The following is a 19,315-nucleotide window of genomic DNA, read 5'->3' as shown; positions in this document are numbered from 1 at the left end:
AAAAATCTCTGGCTGTGTATCCCATTGATAAATTTGTTTCCTTGTCTCATCTTCCATCACCTATCCATGGTCTTGCATTATCTCTTTCTACTAATACCATTCCTATATCTCATGTTGATGCCTTGAGTATCCCTGGATGGAAAACTACCATGGATGTAGAAATTGATAGTCTCTTGCACCGTGCCACCAGGAGTTTGGTAGATTTACCTCCTGATAAGGACTTGGTGAAGTGTCACTGGGTTTATACTATTAAGTATCATTCTGATGGCTTTGTTGAGCGGCTGAAGGCCCGTCTGGTTGCCAAGGGTTATACTCAGACATATGAGGTTGATTATTTTGTGTCATTCTCTCTTGTTGCTAGGCTGAACTTTGTTTGCCTTCTTATTTCTCTTGATGTTAACTATGATTGGCCGTTGTTTCAGTTGGACATCAAGAATGCTTTTTTATATGGTGATCTGCAGAAAGAAATGTATATGGAGCAACCTCTTGGGTATGTTGCTCAGGGGGAGAATAGAGGTCAAGTGTGTCGTTTATACAAGGCTATCTATGGACTTAAACAGTCCCCTCGGGCATGGTTTGACAAATTTAGTACTACTGTGGTAACTTGTGGGTTTTCCCAATGTTATTCTGATCACTCTGTCTTTGTTCGTCGCAAAGATAATAAATTGATTGCCTTAGTGGTTCATGTGGATGATATTATTCTCACTGGTAATGATGAGGTAGGAATTTTTGAAGTCAAGAAATACTTGCAACAACACTTTCGGACCAAAGACTTAGGCCAACTTCACTATTTTCTCGGCATTGAAGTGGTCAGATGCAAGAAGGGGATCAGTTTATCTCAAAGGAAGTATATGTTGGATCTTTTATCGGATACTGGTATGCTTGCATCCAGACTTGTGGATATCCCTATGGACCCTCACCAGAAATTTGGTGTTAGTGATGGCGAAACCTCTCCAGGATTTGCATCAGTATCGGAGTTTAATTGGCACGTTGATATATCTCACAGTCATACAACCTGACATTTCTTATGCTGTGGGAGTCCTTAGTCAATTCATGCAGTCTCCTCAGAAAGCACATTAGGATGCAACTATTTGTGTTCTTCGGTATCTAAAGGGTGCTCCTAGTAAAGGGCTGATCTATCGCCCTAATCGGCATATGGATTTGATTGGCTATTTCGATGCTGATTGGGATGGCTCTGCTAGTGATCGTAGGTCCATTACAGGTTATTATACTTTTGTTGGAGGCAATCTGGTTACATGGCGAAGTAAGAAGCAGACTACCATTGCCCGGTCTAGTGCTGAAGCAGAATACAGAGCTATGGCTCACACCACTGCTGAGTTGATGTGGTTACGGTTGTTACTTTTGGAGTTGGGTTTTCCCGTAAAAAAGCCTATGAAGATGTACTGTGACAACCAAGCAACTGTGTATATTGCTAGTAACTTTGTCTTCCATGAGAGAACCAAACATATTGAAGTGGATTGCCACTTTGTTCATGATGCTGTACTGAAGAAGTTAGTCAAGACTCCGTTTGTTCCTTCCTCAGATCAGTTGGCAGGCATATTTACTAAGTCTTTGTTTGCTCCTAGTTTTCACAGTGATTGTACTAAGCTGAGCATGGGTGATGTATATGCTCCAGCTTGAGGGGGAGTGTTAAGTTTTAGGCGTAAGAAGGGTATTTTGACCTTATCGGTTTCTATTTTGTATTAGGGTTGACTATTGCAGGTTATAGGGATAACTCTGTACCTGTCCTATTTTTGGAATATATATATATATATCGAAGGTCCAACCTGTGGCAGACGATTCTGGTCTGATTGCAGGTTAGTTCCCCTCTTTTGGGAGTGATCTGTGCTCGCCTCTCACCTCTCTTCTCTCTTCAGTCTTCTTTCTTTCTTCTTCTCTTTTCTTTATTTCTTTGGTTTGGTTGCAGGATTTTGGAATCGTAACATGATCAATGTTTGCAATTTCTTTTTTCTTTGGTTATCTGATGCTGCTCAAATTTTAAGATTTATTTTCTGCTGGAGAAGGTACACAGGATCCAACTTGTGGCCTGTTTCCTTCTGTTCTCTGCGATTTGATTTTTCCGACACCAGTGGCGGTACTCTGTTTCTGGGAGATTTTTCTCTTCACTTTATTTTCTTGATTATTCTTAACCTAGCTAGCAGATCTCCTAAGGATTTTCGGGTCTTAGTGTTCCCTGTAAGTAGGTCACTCGACATTACTTTGGGTGTATTCTGACCTTCTGCTTCTCGGTGATACAAAATCACCCTTTCGAGCTCTGTTTTTTGGTATCTATCCCTGGTTCTTGGTTACTTGTTGCATCTGAACCTTGGGTACATCTCTAGTTGTCATTAACAACCTCAGATTGTCACTTTCTAGTTTCTGTTCATAATTTTTTGATTGCTGATTTGGTGTTGTTGCTGCCGACTGCTATTCTCATCTCAGAATAGTATTTTTACTTCCTGGATTGGGTGCTATTCTTCTGATTTTTGCACTGTCTATTTTCTGTATATTTTGATTGCTGATCTGAAACTACCTGCTGACCATAGTTCTAAATTACGGAAATTTCGGTGGCAAATTTCAATGGTTTTGACCCACCCAGAGATTTACAAGTTTTGGAAATTTCGACCCTAATTTCAGAAAAGCCCCCCCCCCAACCCGGCCCCCCCAAAAAAAAAAAAAAAAAAAACTGGTGTCGACCAGGTTTTGGAAATTTCGACCTAAATTTCGGTTTCGACCAAGGTCAAAACCTGAGATTTAGAACCATGCTGCCTACAATGCCCAGATTCAGATTAAAACTATTAAATTTAATGGAGTTTCTAACTACTTGTTATGGGCCCAAGCACTACAAGAATCTATCCATGCCAAAGGAAGATGAATACTTTACGGATGATCCTCCATCTGCTGACTCTAGGACCCAGCTGCGATCACTGCATATGAAGGCTGGATGCATGAGAATTTCACCCTCAAAATCTGGTTGTGGAACAAATATAGAACCTTCTATTGTTGCTAATGTCATGTTCCACACCACTGGAAATGGTGTTTAGGATGATTTACGAGAAATCTTCTCTCGAGAGAAGAATGTTTCCTGGATTTATGAGCTCTGAATGATTACTTCAATGTTTATAACATCAACCTCTTTTTACTAACTGGCGCAGTTGAAGCTTCGAAGGGATGAATTCCATGTCGCAAAGTTTTTGGCTGGTCTCATCCTGACTACCAATCTGTTAAAAGCTAATCTTTTAATAGGGAAAAGTGCGTTGACTTAATAAAGTGTTTTCTCGTATTCATTGTCTAGCTACTCCTTCCAGAAATGATTCTTCTCCTTTTTCCTAAGGATAGTTCGGCCTTCATGCCGAGGATGGGGTTCAACTTTTTTTAGGGAGAGGCTACATCCAATGGAGAGGTCGTGGTCATGGATCAAGTGGTCGAGGTATAAGTGGGCAGCAAGCTGACAAGTCTTCCTACCAATGCAGTTATTCTGGTAAGTCCAATCATACTATTGACACTTATTGGGCTAAACCTGGTCGATCTGATTGGGCAAATGAGTTAGCCAACATTGCCATGACTGATACATCTATTGAGAGAGTTACTTCTTGTGACACCGCACTTGCTTCTGCATCAGCTTCTTCCATTATGTCTCAAGATGATTATAATTTAATGCTTAAGCATCTTCAAAAGCTTGAGTCTGCATCTCCCTTCACTTCTACATCCACTTTAGCCCACATCGGTAACTTTGCCATTACCACCAATGATTATAATTTAATACTTAAGCATCTTCAAAAGCTTGAGTCTGCATCTCCCTTCACTTCTACATCCACTTTAGCCCACATAGGTAACTTTGCCCTTACCACCACCTCAACTATCCTGTGGATTATTGATTTTGGTGCATCCTCCTATATGATTGGTAAGTTAAGACTTTTTATCTTCCATGTCAAAAGTTCAAAGTTCATTTTCTGCCATTCTTGCTAATGGTTCATCTATCAAGGTAAATAGGTCTTGGTACAGTCTGTCCCAATTCATCACTGACCTTGTTTTCTGTGCTTTATGTTCCATAATTACCATTAAGTCTTTTATCTGTCAGTCAAATCACTAAGTCACTTAACTGTCTTGTTACTTTCTATTCTTCTTATTATGTTGTTCAGAACCTTTAGACAAGGAGGGCGATTGGTGGAGGGCTTGAGTAGGCTGACCTATATTATTTGGATGGCACTGGACCATTTACCATTGCTGCTACTGCAACCAATAGTGGATCTTTTCCTTTCAATAGCATCACTACTTGGTCATCTCTCTTTTTCCAAACTTCAGTTGATGGTTCCAAGCAGTAGTTATGGTCTTTCCCTGCTCATAGTGTGTAGGACTTCATTTTTATTTTCTTTAATTCATTCTAATATTTTGGATCCTTGTCGAATCAGTAATAGATTAGATTTTTCTTATTTTGTCAGTTTTATTGATGATCATTCCCACTTGACTTGGGCTTATTTGTTGAAGCATTGGTTTCAATTTCTCACCATGTTTACAATTTTTTTATCGGGAAAAAAAAAAAAAACTCATTTTGATGTTTCTATTAAAAATTATCATTTTGATAATACTCTTGAATATGCTGAAAAACATAAGATATCTGAGTTTTGCTTGGTTAATGGGATAATTCATCAAATGAGTCGTTCTTACATTGGGTATCGTATCGTACCGGAGATATGCTAAGATATGCTAAAGATCAAGGATTAAAGTATTGGTATCGATCGCCGTATCGGTCAGCTAAATTTAAGATACATATCAGAGGGGTATCGTATCGTATTGGAGATACTTTAAACTGTGCATACACCCCTCAACAAATGGGGTGGCTGATCGTAAAAATAAACACTTGTTGGAAATTTCTTAATCCCTTATGATTTCATGTTCCCAAACATTTTTTGTGTGATGTTATTCTTGCTGCATTCTATCTTATTAACAAGATGCCCTCTTCTATTCTGGATAAAAAAACTCCTTTTTCTGTCTTATATCCCAATGTTTCATTTATAATCTTCCGCCATAGAGTCTTTGGTTGTGTTCATATTTTTCATCCTCACATTGATAAGTTGTCCCCCGGGTAGTCCAATGTAGTTTTCTTGGCTACTATAGGACTAGACAAGGGTCCAAGTGCTATGATCCTATTACCCATAGGCAGTTTGTCAGTGCTGATGTCACTTTTTTTTAGAGTACATCTTAGTATTCTTCTTCTGTTTTTCCTATGACATCTCCTGCAGATACTGATACTGAACCATCTATTCTGGTTCTTTTGCCCCTTGATGCGGCTCCTTCCATTTAGTTATTGGCGGCACAAGAAAGCTGTGCCACCCTTATGTTTTCTCAGACCCTTTTTACAATCTGATCCTGGTGTTGAAGTTTCTATTGACTTACTAGTTGCTCTTCAGAAAGGTATTCACCCTTGACTTAGCAATAATCCATGATTACCTATCCTATTGAACATTGTGTCTTTCTCTCATCTTCCATCTCCTTTCCATAACCTTGCTTTTTCACTATCTTCTAACTTTGTTATAAAAATCTATCATGAGGCCTTATCTCATCTTAGGTGAAAGGTGGAAATAAAAACAGAAATGGATGTGCTTTGTTATCTTGGAAAACATGGACTCTTGTGGATTTGCATCCAGGTAAAGATCTCGTGCGTTGTCGTTTGGTATACACCATCAAGTACAATCCTGATGGTTCTATTAAATGCATTAAGGATTGTTTGGTAGTTAAAAGGTATACTTAGACATATGATATGGATTATTTTGAAACATTCTCTCTATTGCACGTTTAAATTTTGTTTGTGTACTGATATCTTTGGTTGTGAATCTAAACTGGCCTCTATAACAGATGGATATAAAAAAATTGTTTCTTCTATGCTGATCTTTAGGAGGAGGTCTATATGAGGCAACCTCTCCGGTGCGTTACTTTGGAGGATAATTCTTCCAGAATATGAAAACTTCACAAGGACATCTATGGTTTGAAAGAATCATCGAGAGCATGGTTCTCACAATGCTTTTTCTAATCATTCGATGTTTTTATAGCACAAGAACTTTAAGGTGGTTGTGTTAGTTGTCTATGTAGATGACATCATTATATTTGGAGACGATGCATCCAAATTTGCAAGGTGAAGTCTTATCTTCATCAGCATTTTCAGATGAAAGACTTGGGTTCTCTCAGGTATTTTCTTGGTATCGAAGTTCTATAGTGCAGGAAAAGAATTAGTCTATCACAAAGGAAATACATGTTAGACCTTTTATTTGAGGCTGGTATGCTTGCCTTTAAACATGTTGATACTCCCATGGATCCTCATCATAATTTTTGTTCTAGTGATGGTGAAGACTTTGAAGACAAGCACCGGTATTGGAGACTAATAAGAAAACTTCTCTACCTAATTGTCACTAGACCGGACATTTCCTTTACTGTTGGAGTTATTAGTTAGTTCATGCAGCCTCCAAAGAAAGTTCACTAGGAGGCAGCCTGTCGTATCTTTTAGTATTGGAACGAGCTCATCAATCGTCCTCATTAGAGTGTTGATTTGTTGTTGGTTTTTATGGTGAATGGGTTGGTGCTGATGGTGATAGAGCACATGATATTGCACGTTTGTGGGTAGGAAAGTAGTAACTAGTCACTTAGAGAATTAAGAAGCATAGACAGTGGCTAGATCTAATGTTGATGCTGAGTACCACACTATGACCTATACTGCAGCCGAGTTGATGTAGTTGAAATCATTACTTCAAGAGTTGGGTTTTCCAATTTCCAGTCATTCAACACATGAAGATGGTCAGTGATAATTAAGAGGCCATCTACATTGCCAACAATCCAGTGTTTTATGAAAGAACCCAACACATTGAAGTTGATTGTCATTTATGAGAAATACTGACATGAAGAAACTGATTATCACTCCATTTGTCTCCTCTGCTAATCAACTGGTGATGTGTTTACCATGCCTCTGTTTGGTCCTGTGTTTAGGAAAGGCTGCTATAAGCTGGCAAGGTGACTTGTATGATTCCAGTTTGCGGGGGGAGTGTTATAGATTGGAGAATGGACCTCAATTTTGTAGGGGTACAAGTTATATGAGTTCATGATAAGGGGGAATTGTCCCTATCATGGCTACATATTCTGTTTCTTATCTTATTTTATTTTTTTGTCTAAGTTAGATTAGATTAGATTAGATTAGATATCTTCTATTTTCCATATTAGACTAGGTCTCTATTATTTACTGTTTAGCAAGGAATTACTTTCTGCATCTGTTGTAACTTCTTTGTTAGTAAATTAGTGTGCAAGGGGGAGAAAGACTGCATCTCTCAGCTCTGCTGTTTTGGCACTCTCGCCTCCTCTCTCCTGTTCTTCTTCAACCTTCTTCTCTTTATCTTTTGGTTAATTACTGGTTTATAGATTCTGGTATTGTAGGTTCTCATAGCTGTGAGCTGTTATGACAGTCGAATTTTTCTGCCATGTCACAATCAGATTTTTTGGAATCTGGTTTTTTCTTCCTCACCTGGTACTGCTTTTTGAACCTTGATTCTGCATCATGGATGACTTTCTGTTGATTGTATAGCATCCTTGTAATTTACCTTTTATATTAATATAATTACGACTTACCTTTCTTCAAAATAAAAACAAAATACTTGATTCACCCTTTGATTTAATGTGAGAAATATAGAACATGCAAGCAAGCATCAGAAGAGAGAAAGATGAGAGATCTGTAGGGCAGATTCAGGGAAATGAAAGATTCAGATTGAATTGTTATTTTATTACATTATGAATTTGATAAAGATCTGATGACATGGTTTTACAAGAAATACATGATTAACAGTAATGATATTTTAGTCCCGAAAACATTTGTAACTATGTGCACTTTGGGTCACCAAGATGGCTCTAGACATCGTAGAACATCTAAATTTTGATATCGTGGAAGATGTGTGACAAACTATCTGATGACCAATCTTCTCGCATTATTGTTTCATGACCCTTCCAGTGAATGGAGTAGTTGGTTATCTTTTTCTTTTGATTGTGCATGTTGTTGAAATAATCCTTATCTTTCATCACTTTTATGTATATTTTCTGTATATCTTTTATCTCTAAATCTTTAATATGCAGTGTATGGTACAAATCATCAATTAGGAAAGGTCGGTGACGGTATTCGTCTTTGTAAGTTAAATTTAAATTCCTCTATCATCCTCCTCCAATGAAATATGTTTACTGGTCTGGTGGTTGAGGTATTTTTCCTTGTAGGGAGTTTTATTTCTGCCACATGGAGCATGATTGATATCAGAATCCTTTGAACTCCGGATGACAATACATTTTGGTATTGGACCAGAATCATCCAATGAAACATCTTGAGTTGGATTAATTGAGATGCTTTGTTATCATATATTGATCATTAAATCCTTGATTTCGAGGGATGATTAGTCATTCTAACCATTGGATTTCCTTTGGATTAGACACATTTTAAATTTGGGTAATTTACAACGCCACCCCCTGGAGAATGCCAATATTAGAGGGACACCCCCTCTCTTTCACCAAATTGGACTCGGACCCCCTACCGTCAGTCAACGTTACATGATGCTTTGAAATGACGTTTTTGCCCTTATGAGTAAAAACTGATAAATTAGAAAATTTTCATTATCCCAAAAATACCCCTCCTTACCCTTTTATCTCTCCTTTTCTCCTTCTCTCCTTCTCTCTTTCTCTCCTTCTCTCCTCTTCTCCCTACCTGCGACCAAGGGTTCAGACGAGTTCCAGCAGAGATAGAGAGGGCAGTCGCCGAAAAATACTTCTCCTTTTGTCCCCGGCGAGTAGTGCTTCCCATCCATCGGTACGGATTTCGTCCATCAAAATGATGTGGAGTAATTTCATGTTTCTGAGTTCTTTGAATCATCATTTAATGGCAATCTTGTGACTCTGCATTCTTGATTTGGAGGTCGCTAGTAACTGAGCTTCCGATGTTTTGCGCTTTTTCATTGTCATTTCTTGCTTTTGATAGTGATGCACTCGATGTTTGCTTGCTTCAGAGTTTGTGCCTAATGGAATGGCTGGAACGATGACCTCTTCTTTTATATATTATTATTATTATTATTATTTTCAAATCTTTCTTGAGATTTATATTCTTAAATTATATTTCGCCATAAACCTGCAAAAAATAAATAATAAGCTTAGGCGAAACAGTCGTTGGGATTCATGTGGATCAAATGCTCGCAGATGTCTTTCGCCGTGGTCTGGTTCCTACCCGATTTGGGAGTGGTGAGAGGATTGGTGTTTCCAGGCATATTTATTGTTGGATTGCTCAAACATTTTTCTCAGTCATCGAATTTGCTAGAGCCAAATTCAGTAACGATATGAGCTCTGCTTGTGTCATGGCTCGTTCTATTATTTCCAATCAAATGATTAACAGAATCTATTTGGACATCATAGTTGAGTTGTGAGTTAGGTTTTCCTCAATCGATTTTGGGAATAGAACCATTAAGGGCAATTTTGGTACTTCATTATTTTGAAGGGCAAAATGGAATTTAGAAAAAATATTAACTGCTGATGTCAGCATTCTTGGTATATTATGTAACGTTGACTGACGGTAGGGGGTCCGAGTCCAATTTGGTGAAAGAGAGGGGGTGTCCCTCTAATATTGGCATTCTCCAGGGGGTGGCGTTGTAAATTACCCTTTAAATGTAGCTCCTCATCTGTATTTTTTGTCTAATCATGTATTGACTCCTTCCCCTGTATTTTTTTACTACAGAAAATGACATTTTCAAAGCATCATTTCAAAGTCAGTGATATATATATATATATATATATATTTGGATGCATAAGTAATTCTTAATCAAGAGAGAGAAGAATATACAAGGGGAAAAAAGGGGGGGTGGGGGCGAGGGAGAAGTATCAAGGACTCAATCTATAGGAGAGGCAAAGACAAACAAAAAGGAAGCCTCAATAAAAGGGGAAAAAACCAGCAAAGCCTAAGCCAACAAAAGAAAACCAGGGGAAACATCATAGGGTGGGATAGAATATCAACCGGAATGCCACAGGAAGCAACAATGAACCTGCTTTTTTGAGGAATTTCTGATTGTACAGGGGCGAAGGGATCTGTGCTTGGAGCTAATATCAAAGTAGATGGCATTCCAATTCTTATCCAAAGAGTGAGAGTTGGAAGTTCATCTACAGAGGTTACGCTCCATCCAGATGTGGTTGATGGCCAGGTGGAAGGCGAGCTTGCCAGCGGTGTTGAATATGGAGGAACCAACAGAAGTCATGTCAATCCAGATCCATTCCTATCAAAAGGGAGAATGTCTTCTAGACAGCCAACAACCCTAAGGACTCTTCCAAATAGAGGAGGAAAAGGGGCATGAGAAGAAAAGGTGATGATCGTCCTCGATTCTTTCCGGAAAAGGCAACAAAAGGGGGGGGGGCATGAGTATGACTGTAAATGAGGAAAGACTGTGGGGAGGCAGTTGGAGATAGTACACCAAGCTGTGAAGCTATGGCAAGGAATGTGGCCCTTGAACTAGATGATATTGTGCCAAGGAAAGCAGGACCAGAAGATATTATGAAGTCCTAAGCAGAGGTAGAAAAGAAAGAACCCTTAGTAGAGGGAAGCCAGATACATTTATCTTCTCTTCCATGGTGGTCGGAGGGGAAGAGGAGGGAGAGAGGACAAGAGATCAGCAAGAAAGGGTGGGGGAGGAGACCAACCATCATCGGACATGATGGAGGCCATAGGGGCTGATCAGTCTAGCCCCAAAGAGTATATTGATCTGGGGGAAACCAATAAAAGGAGACTACCTGGTCACATGGTAGACGAGTAGAATATGACAGGTGTTTGCATAGTTTATTACACTAAGCTACCATGTGGCAAACATACCTACAGGGCTACAGGATAAGAATGGCTTGCTTATTCATTGGATAGGAATATTGTTATTGTTGTTGTTGTTGGTGTCACAAGCAATTTTTATTTTTTATTTTATTTATTTATTTATTTTATAACTTTTTCATCCATCACAACTTGCCAGTTGCAAACAATAGACGGACCACGTGATATAGGACCCCACACCCATCTTGGTTAAGTTTCAGGTCAAAACAATAAGGGGAAGTGGCAAAGAATGACAAAAAACCAATAGATTCCATTACAATAGAATGTGATTCTTGTTAGTTATAAATATTTCAACTAACTTTTCTCATTTTCTGTTTCAAAGCCATTTCATATGATTGTTTCATGCTGAAACTTGGCCAGTCAGATGGGTCATGGATGTTGCCTCCTTTTATCACATGGACTTTCCTACAGCCATCTTAGTCTTCCTTGTGAGAAAGGAGCATCACCTTTGGCAAATACAGTAATGTTTCCTTTGTAACATATTCAGTCCTTGAACCCAACACCTGCAAACAAGAGAGATACCTCATGGTTTGACTGAATGGCCAAACCGTGAGAAGTAGGGCTATATTAATTAACATAAAACATATGTACAGACCATTATACCCCTACTACTAACAGTATTGTACTTAGGTACATAAAGTAGGGCCTAAATCGAATACGAAACCAGTACTAAACCGAACCTAGTCATTTGGTTTTGGTTGTCAAAAATGAGTTCCTATTTTTCGTTCGGTTCGGTTTTGGTTTTTGCATTTTGTATCTTGAACCGAACCAATTGACATCCATACCCATGGTATGACCCTTGGCCTCTTCCTCCACCATGCCAATCTCTTTGGGAACTAGAGAAATGTGCAAATCTCTCAAGGGATGATATAGTTTCCATGGCTAGTTTGGGTATCCTCACTTTGCAAGTAGCTACATAATTCATCTAAAGATGGAAGAGGTGATAGACCCAAAATTTGCTCCCAGATTAGCTCATAGTCCCGGTTCAGCCTGCCAATAAGAATCAAAACGCAATTCTAGAGACCTTTGCTTCATCTTCAGAATTGGACAATTGGAGATCCCGATAATGATCATATTCCTCCCAAAGACCAATAATAGTGTTATAATACTCAGAGGTAGTCTTGTCTCCCTACTTCATAGTGATAACCTTTTGAAGGAGTTGGTAGACCCCATCCAATTGTTCCTAGGGACACTATCCCAAATATCCTTAGCAGTTTCCTTTTTCATAAACTTTCTACCATTCTCAAGTTTCATGGAATAAATCAATAAAGTTATGGCTGTTGAGTTCTCGGTCTCCCATTTTTTCTATGTGGGATCACTTGAATGAGGACCCTTAATGGTACCAGTAATGTACCCTATCTTCCCCCCGACTTTTCAGGGATAACTTCACTGAATGTTACTATAGCTGTCAAGGTGGTTTGCCTGGGTCCTAGGCGACTGTTGCCTTATTGCACTTATGTGACCAATCCAAGTAGTTGGTGTTGTCCAGCTTCACAATGGATATCTGGGTGGATTTTCAAATGCAACCAGACTGGGGTTGGTACCACTCGAACCACTAGCCGAAGCTTCCATAGGTCCATTGATCTCTGACATGATGTTTGATTACACATAAAAAAATTTGGTTGGTTATCAAAACTAAATGGGGAGCACACTCTACCCAAAAAGTACTCCGTCCAAGTACTAAAAGAAAAAAATTCCAGCAAGGGAGCAAGCCATTAAACTTGAAGAAACTCAAATCATAGACACAGTTCAAGGTGTAGCTTCATTCCATGCCAACTCACAAGACCCAAATAAGGGCGATCCTAACCGCAATCCTAACCAGTCCAGCCCCACCTCCAGCGGATGCTTGATGATGGAGAGAGAAGAACCCAAAATTGAGCTGGCGGCAATTGGTCTTGCTCTGTCCCTTGTCGATTTGAGCTCTGAACAGACAGATTTTCACATGAGAACCTCTCTTGGTGCTTCTATAGTTTTCATCAAAGACTTATATCATGGTGTCTTCAAAGTTTTTACATGGCAGCGCCTTCCTTGTAACCCCTTTGTAACCTAGGGTTCCAAAGAGAGGGAAAGGAGGTGGAAAGCTTGTAGCTCGACTCTCTAATCAGAACCAAAGGCTTTGATACCAAGTTCAAGTTTAGAGGAGAGAGGGAGAACAAGAGAATAGAGGAGAAGGAGAGAGTGAGAAGAAGAGAGGGTTTGGCAGTAATAACTTGGGGAGAGAATGAAGCCTTCTGCCCTATATTCATTCACTTGCTAATATTGGAAATTACATAAATACCCCCATGCTAACATAAGGTAGCCTATGGAGGTAAAAGGGAAAAGTAAAAGCACAATACTAGAATAAAAACACAATACCCAAAGTGCCCTTCTTATTACATAAACTCTAATAGACGAAGGGCCAAGAGCGTCAGCCGTAAAATGAGAATACAAGGAGGATGGAGATGATGTTCCAACATCTCGTAGTGACAACTTTTGTCGACATTGATAGACTTATAACGGTGCTTGTGAAGGTGGGGTATGAGGTGAGTAGGGATAAGAGGTGACGTGAAAATGTTAGTTGCAATGTTGCAATTTTCAACAGAATAATAAGGTTTATTTTCAACGAAAGTAACATCAACACTCAGAAATTGATGATGCATAACAGGGTCAGAACACTAATAACCCTTCTGAGTACGAGAGGGCCCAAGGAAAATACATTTTTGTGCACGAGGAGATAATTTATCCTTCCCAATTGTGAAACATAAACGAAACAAACACATCAAAAAACATGCATTGGTAAAGAAACAATGGTGAGTTAGGAAACAATACACCAAAGGGAGATTTTTTGTTCAAAATGGATGAAGGCATGCGATTAATTAAGTAGCATGCAGTTAAAAGAACATCCCACTAACAGGTTTTTGGAACATTAATATGAAATGATAATGAGTGAGTGTAAAGCAATCCATCAATCACCAATGAAATGAGCAGTAGCAGAAATCATCAAATCCAACAACCAAGTAAAGAAAAAAAGAAAAAAAAAAAAAAATTCTGCCCAAGCTTATTCAGGAATTCAAGCAATTGATTCGAATGATATTTATGTCAACTTATAGAATGAAGAAGGTAGCCAAATAGCATTAGTAGAACCCTAGTTTATCATCTTCTCACAACCAGGGTTTCAAATCAAACAGGGCAGCCTAGGTTGCTGCTGAACCAAAGAAAGGGAACAACTGAAAGGAAATCCTCAAACCAGAAACAAGAAGGATATTGGATCTTCGTGGCTCTGATACCATGTAAGGAAGAGCTGCAAGGAGAGAAAAGGAGAGAATACCTCATGGTTTGACTGAATGGAAAAACCGAGAGTAGTGGGGTTATATTAATTAACATAAAACATGTGTACAGACCATTATACACCTGCTACTAACAGTATAGTACTTAATATAACATAACAAAAAATCAGAAATATCCAAACTGCCCTGCCACTAGTGCTAGACTCAACATCCTCAATATCCATTAAGAGAAGCTTGCCTTATTGGCCATAAATGTTCACCACTTGCTGCTTATTTGGCTCTTAAATGAGGCTATATTGTCCACATCACCATTTATTGATCAAGTTTCCTCTCGAACACAATTTCATACATGGAAATATGAAGCTTTGGAAACTGGTAGAGGACTCGACTTTGGTAACTTCGTTTGACCTGAGGAAAATTCAAGGGTAAAATTTAGATATATCAGGGGCCATATAGTGGAGATGGGACATAAAACAGAACACATGGCTAAGGGGAGAGCCACCTATCCAATAGTTGGTTTGACCAGAGACCCCTACAAGTGGCTCTAAAATGGCAGGCCATATATGCAAAAGCTAATCTTGATGGCTGTGTGATGGATATTATCCCATAATTTTTTTGTTGTTGTTAACATTAATATTAATACTGTACTCATCTTGTTATTGTTATATTAACAACAATTAAAAACAATAATGAAATATTAACTTATTGAAGGATGTGTGGCCTCTTAAGATGGGCCAAAGCCTTCTTGTTGCAACAGTTCATGTAATCTAATGGGGTTTTCTGTATGATCACAGGGGCAAATATTGATCCTGACCTTCTATTGGCTGTTTTTCTTCCTGCTCTTCTTTTTGAGAGCTCATTTTCGATGGAAGTGCACCAGATAAAGGTTTGTGTACAACTGATAGACTTTAACATCCTAGTCAGGGTTCCGTAGCTATTTCTCTTTCTCTCTCTTTACACCCACGTGCACACTTGCATGTCCACACCTAACATTCTTTTCTTTGAAAATGAATCATATTCCTACTCTTTTGGTTTTCGTTTGTCATATATCTCTTTTTTCCCTCTATGTTGTCACAGAGAAGATTACCACTGAATGGGAAATTCTGAACTTGACTGGGTCACTGGAAGAGGTTAATGAGCAAATCTGAGACGCTTTTTTAGGTGAAAGACGTAAAAATGATAAGAGACTGAGTGTAATTATACCAAGTGAAACACCTACTACTTTTAACATGTAGAAAATGATGAAGAAAATATAGAAATATATACAAGTTACTAACATTTGCCGTTGCCAATCTAACAAAGGGACAAACCAATCGTCCGAATGGTTTGTAAGCTTTGTCTTTGTTTCAAGTTCATGCTCCCTTGTCATGTGGATGACATGGACTAAAGAAGGTGGCTCCATGTGATGAAGAACCACACACCCATCTCACTGGTCAAATTTTTGCATGTAACAAGCACGTGAAATCATTTATTACGACCACAACTCAGCCTTATCCCAACTAAATGGGGTCAGCTACATGTGAAATCATTTACTAAGATTAAAAAAAGAAAACAGAAAATATTTCGACATGTTTATTGTTTACAATGGTGTTATGGTAGAGGGTTTTATTTAGCTATTGTCATCGGGTGGTTTAGAAATGGTGTTGATCCCCATTGGAGATTTCTTCATCTTGTCAGACATTCTCTATGTGGTTTCATCAGCTGAAGTGTCTTTCTCTAAAAACCTAGGTCAGCTATCCTTGGCAGATAAGCTAGCTAGACAAGGGGTTGGTGAAGCCTCATTTTGCATCGGTGCTTATAAGGATGACAAGAGTTTGGGTATGGTGGTTGTTGGGGGAAAGGATGGAGAGATTAGTTTTCTTAACTGTCAAAATATTAGAGGAGATTGAATGGATGCAACTTAATATTGATCAACTTCAATAGGCTATTCTGAAGGTGGGTTTGTTATCTCAAACCTGGTGGTTCTTGATACATTTTAACTGTAAAATAGAAACCAACTATAATGAAAACTGTCCTTTGCTGGTAAGCTGCTTGCATATCTTAAAATAAAATATCTACTAAATAGGGCTCCTGAGATACTTTCCACAATTTATGTTGATTTTAGGAATCAAGAATAATATGGAAAACGCAAATCAGTGGACGCTTTCTGATCTGGGCCCCACCATATGTCTTCCACGTGTGGATTTTTTTGGAGTGAAAATATTCTACTAAAATCCAGAAAATTACAGCCATAAGCCATGGGCCCCATAAGTGCTGAACTTAGGAATAAAATACTACCATATGTAGAGACTCTTGTGAATGGAGAATCAACTTCTAAAATTCAGGATAACATTAACAGCAAGCCTTCAACTACATATCTGAACCACAGGCCTTCCTTCCTTTCCTATCATGATTTGCAGCAGGGGGTTGCTTATAACAATTGGATTGCCATTGAATGGCGTGCTTTTTTGCTTGATTCTGAGATCCTAATTATACACCTTGTTGGCGATTGATGAATCAAGGTGGGGCAGAATTGTAAGAAGGTAACTTCATTAGAAAATGTGCATCATATAATATTTTCCTTCTAACCTTGCTACTTGATAGGTATCATGTAATCCTCTGATACATATGGTTTCTTGCTTGTGTTTGTTTCAAATTTGTGAATCTAGCTGGTAATGCTTAATTCTCTTTCCTTCAGACCTCTTGGTGAACTTATTTTTTTTGGGATGAATAACAAATGGATTAAACCGCAGAGATATACAAGGAAGGGGGGAGAAAGGGGGAAGGGAGGAGGCCAAAAATGCAGCCCACTGGGGGAAAGCAGCACAGGCAGCTTGCCACGACCGAACGGACCAAAGAGGGCCAAAGGAAAAGGGTGGGGGGATTAAGGGGGATACAAGTCATCATGGGGGTGGGGAAAGGATAGGATCGATTGGGGGGGGGGGAGACCCAGGAGAAAACAATAAGCTTGTTCCTTGGGGAATCTCGAACCTGACGGCGGGGGAGCAGAGAAAGTTTGGCCCTGACATCAAAGGAGATGGAATTCCAAATCATATCGAAGGATCTAGAGCTGGTAGTCCATCTTCTAAGGTTCCGCTCCATCCAATGTGATAGATGGTGCAATGTCACAATTATCGCTACCTGCAAAAGTCATATTGACCCAGATCCATTCCCGCAAAAGGGAATGCACATGCCTCCTGGAAGGCCAACAAAACTGAAGAACATGCTTCCAAATGGAAGAAGCAAAGGGGGCAGGAGAAGAAGAGATGATTGACATCTTCAGTATTATTCCAACAGAGGCAGCAAGCAGAGGGAACCTGAATATGTCTATGGATGAGGAAAGATTGAGTGGGAAGACAGTTGGAGAGGGTGTGCCAGGTAGTGAAAGAGTGGCGGGTATGTGACCTTTGAACCACACAATATTACGCCATTGACTAAAAGCTAGAAAGAAAAGGTTGATCACATAAATAATCCTTAGATGAATTTTGCCTCCCATTCGACGGTGTTGAGTTTCAAGCTTTTAAACATATTTATATATGATTTGCTACTTTTTCCAGGTTATGCACCTTTTAGTGAACTTGTACTCATTTGTACAAGTGAATAATTGGTTTTTGCATTATGATGGAACTTCTTAGCCTTTATTATTTAACTTCCTTGGATGCAGAGATGCATGGCACAGATGGTTCTACTTGCTGGTCCAGGTGTTCTACTTTCAACCTTCTGTCTTGGATCTGCTTTGAAGGTATCTTTTGACTCCTGGTCTGATCAAAGTTTCTTTGCTTTCCAATAACTATTGCAATGAAATACTGCAGCTCACATTTCCTTATAATTGGAGCTGGAAAACATCATTGTTGCTGGGAGGGCTTCTTAGTGCGACTGACCCTGTTGCTGTTGTGGCTTTGCTGAAAGAGCTTGGTGCAAGTAAAAAATTGAATACAATAATTGAAGGAGAGTCATTGATGAATGATGGGTATCTGTTCTTTGGTTTTTCGTTCTTTTTTTGGGTCGCAAAATACTTGTTAGAGTTATATTTCTTACAGGCATCATGGAGTTGGTTGTTTACTTACATAAAACAAGTTGTAGCTCTTCACACATTCTTTCATCTTTCTTATTGGGTTTACTTTCTATTTCCAGGACAGCTATTGTGGTATATCAGCTATTTTATCAAATGGTGCTAGGCCGGAGCTTCAATGTGGGAGACATAATCAAATTTTTAGCAAAAGTTGCACTTGGGGCGTATGTGACATGAGTATTTTGGATGATTTTTTGTGGCTGAAATATAATTGTGGTTATAACATGCTTTCCTTGGTGCAGTGTTGGTATCGGTCTTGCCTTTGGAATAGCATCTGTTTTTTGGCTGGGGTTTATTTTCAATGACACAGTGATAGAGATTGCGTTGACACTTGCTGTGAGCTACATTGCCTATTTCACTGTAAGATCCAATCTGAAGTGTGATTTCCTATCTTACAAATTTTAAATTTCAATGCATCTATTGTTACTGAATACTGATTGATGTGACTAATACTTTATCAATGTTACAACCGCTTGTCCGAAAAGCTCGAGCTGTTAAGTAAGGGCCGCAATTATGTATATCAACATCTCTCGCACGTGCAGGCCCACACACACTGCTCTGCATGTTGTAAAGTAATAAAATTCTCTCTGTTAATCATTTAGAAGGGATTACATATACAAAGAATGGACCTATAACATGGTAGATTGGTAGGTCTACACAGAAATATCTAAGGAAAGAAAATATCACGTAGAATATATATAACTAATAAGAAATAATCCTATCTTGCATCTTTACACTCTCCCTAGCATTAGTCTGGTTACAAGATACCAATGGCCTGCTAAAGACATACCTTTGGGAAAAACATCCGCAATCTGATGAGCAGAAGCTATGTAGGGAAGAGAAATAAGGTTGCTGAGATACTTGTTAAGCTTTCATGAAATACTGGACTGGAGTGGGCGAGCCTGTGGCACAATGGTTAAGTTGCACTATTGCAACCTGTTGGTCACAAATTCAAAACTTGGAAACAGCCTCTTCTGCGAAGCAGGGGTAAGGCTGCGTACACACTTGCCCCTCCCTGACCTTGCAGTAGCAGGAGCCTCGTGCATTTGGTTGCTCTTTTTTTTTTTTTTTAAAAATACTGGACTGGAAGCAATTCGAATGGCTCTAGTATTATCAGCATAGGAG

At 39.0% G+C, this 19,315-nt stretch overlaps 1 protein-coding gene across 10 annotated transcripts in view; it reads left to right on the top strand.

The window, feature by feature from the left end:
* Nucleotides 1–19,315, top strand: part of LOC122062099 (sodium/hydrogen exchanger 8-like) — a 109,894-nt gene that overhangs the window by 16,826 nt on the left and 73,753 nt on the right. For 8 of the 10 annotated variants that reach the window (XM_042625745.1, XM_042625744.1, XM_042625750.1 and 5 more), the window contains 6 exons: nt 8,110–8,160; nt 14,934–15,025; nt 17,783–17,860; nt 17,931–18,088; nt 18,253–18,354; nt 18,433–18,550. In XM_042625745.1, coding sequence (XP_042481679.1) covers nt 8,110–8,160; nt 14,934–15,025; nt 17,783–17,860; nt 17,931–18,088; nt 18,253–18,354; nt 18,433–18,550 — 599 coding nt within the window. Of the gene's footprint in view, nt 1–8,109; nt 8,161–14,933; nt 15,026–17,782; nt 17,861–17,930; nt 18,089–18,252; nt 18,355–18,432; nt 18,551–19,315 lie in introns of those variants that run through there. The other 2 variants (XM_042625747.1, XM_042625754.1) reach the window with 2 other exon arrangements.

This window comes from Macadamia integrifolia, chromosome 14, assembly GCF_013358625.1.
Source record: "Macadamia integrifolia cultivar HAES 741 chromosome 14, SCU_Mint_v3, whole genome shotgun sequence".
Lineage (NCBI taxonomy): Eukaryota > Viridiplantae > Streptophyta > Magnoliopsida > Proteales > Proteaceae > Macadamia > Macadamia integrifolia.
This window is presented reverse-complemented; position numbering and strand designations above follow the sequence as displayed.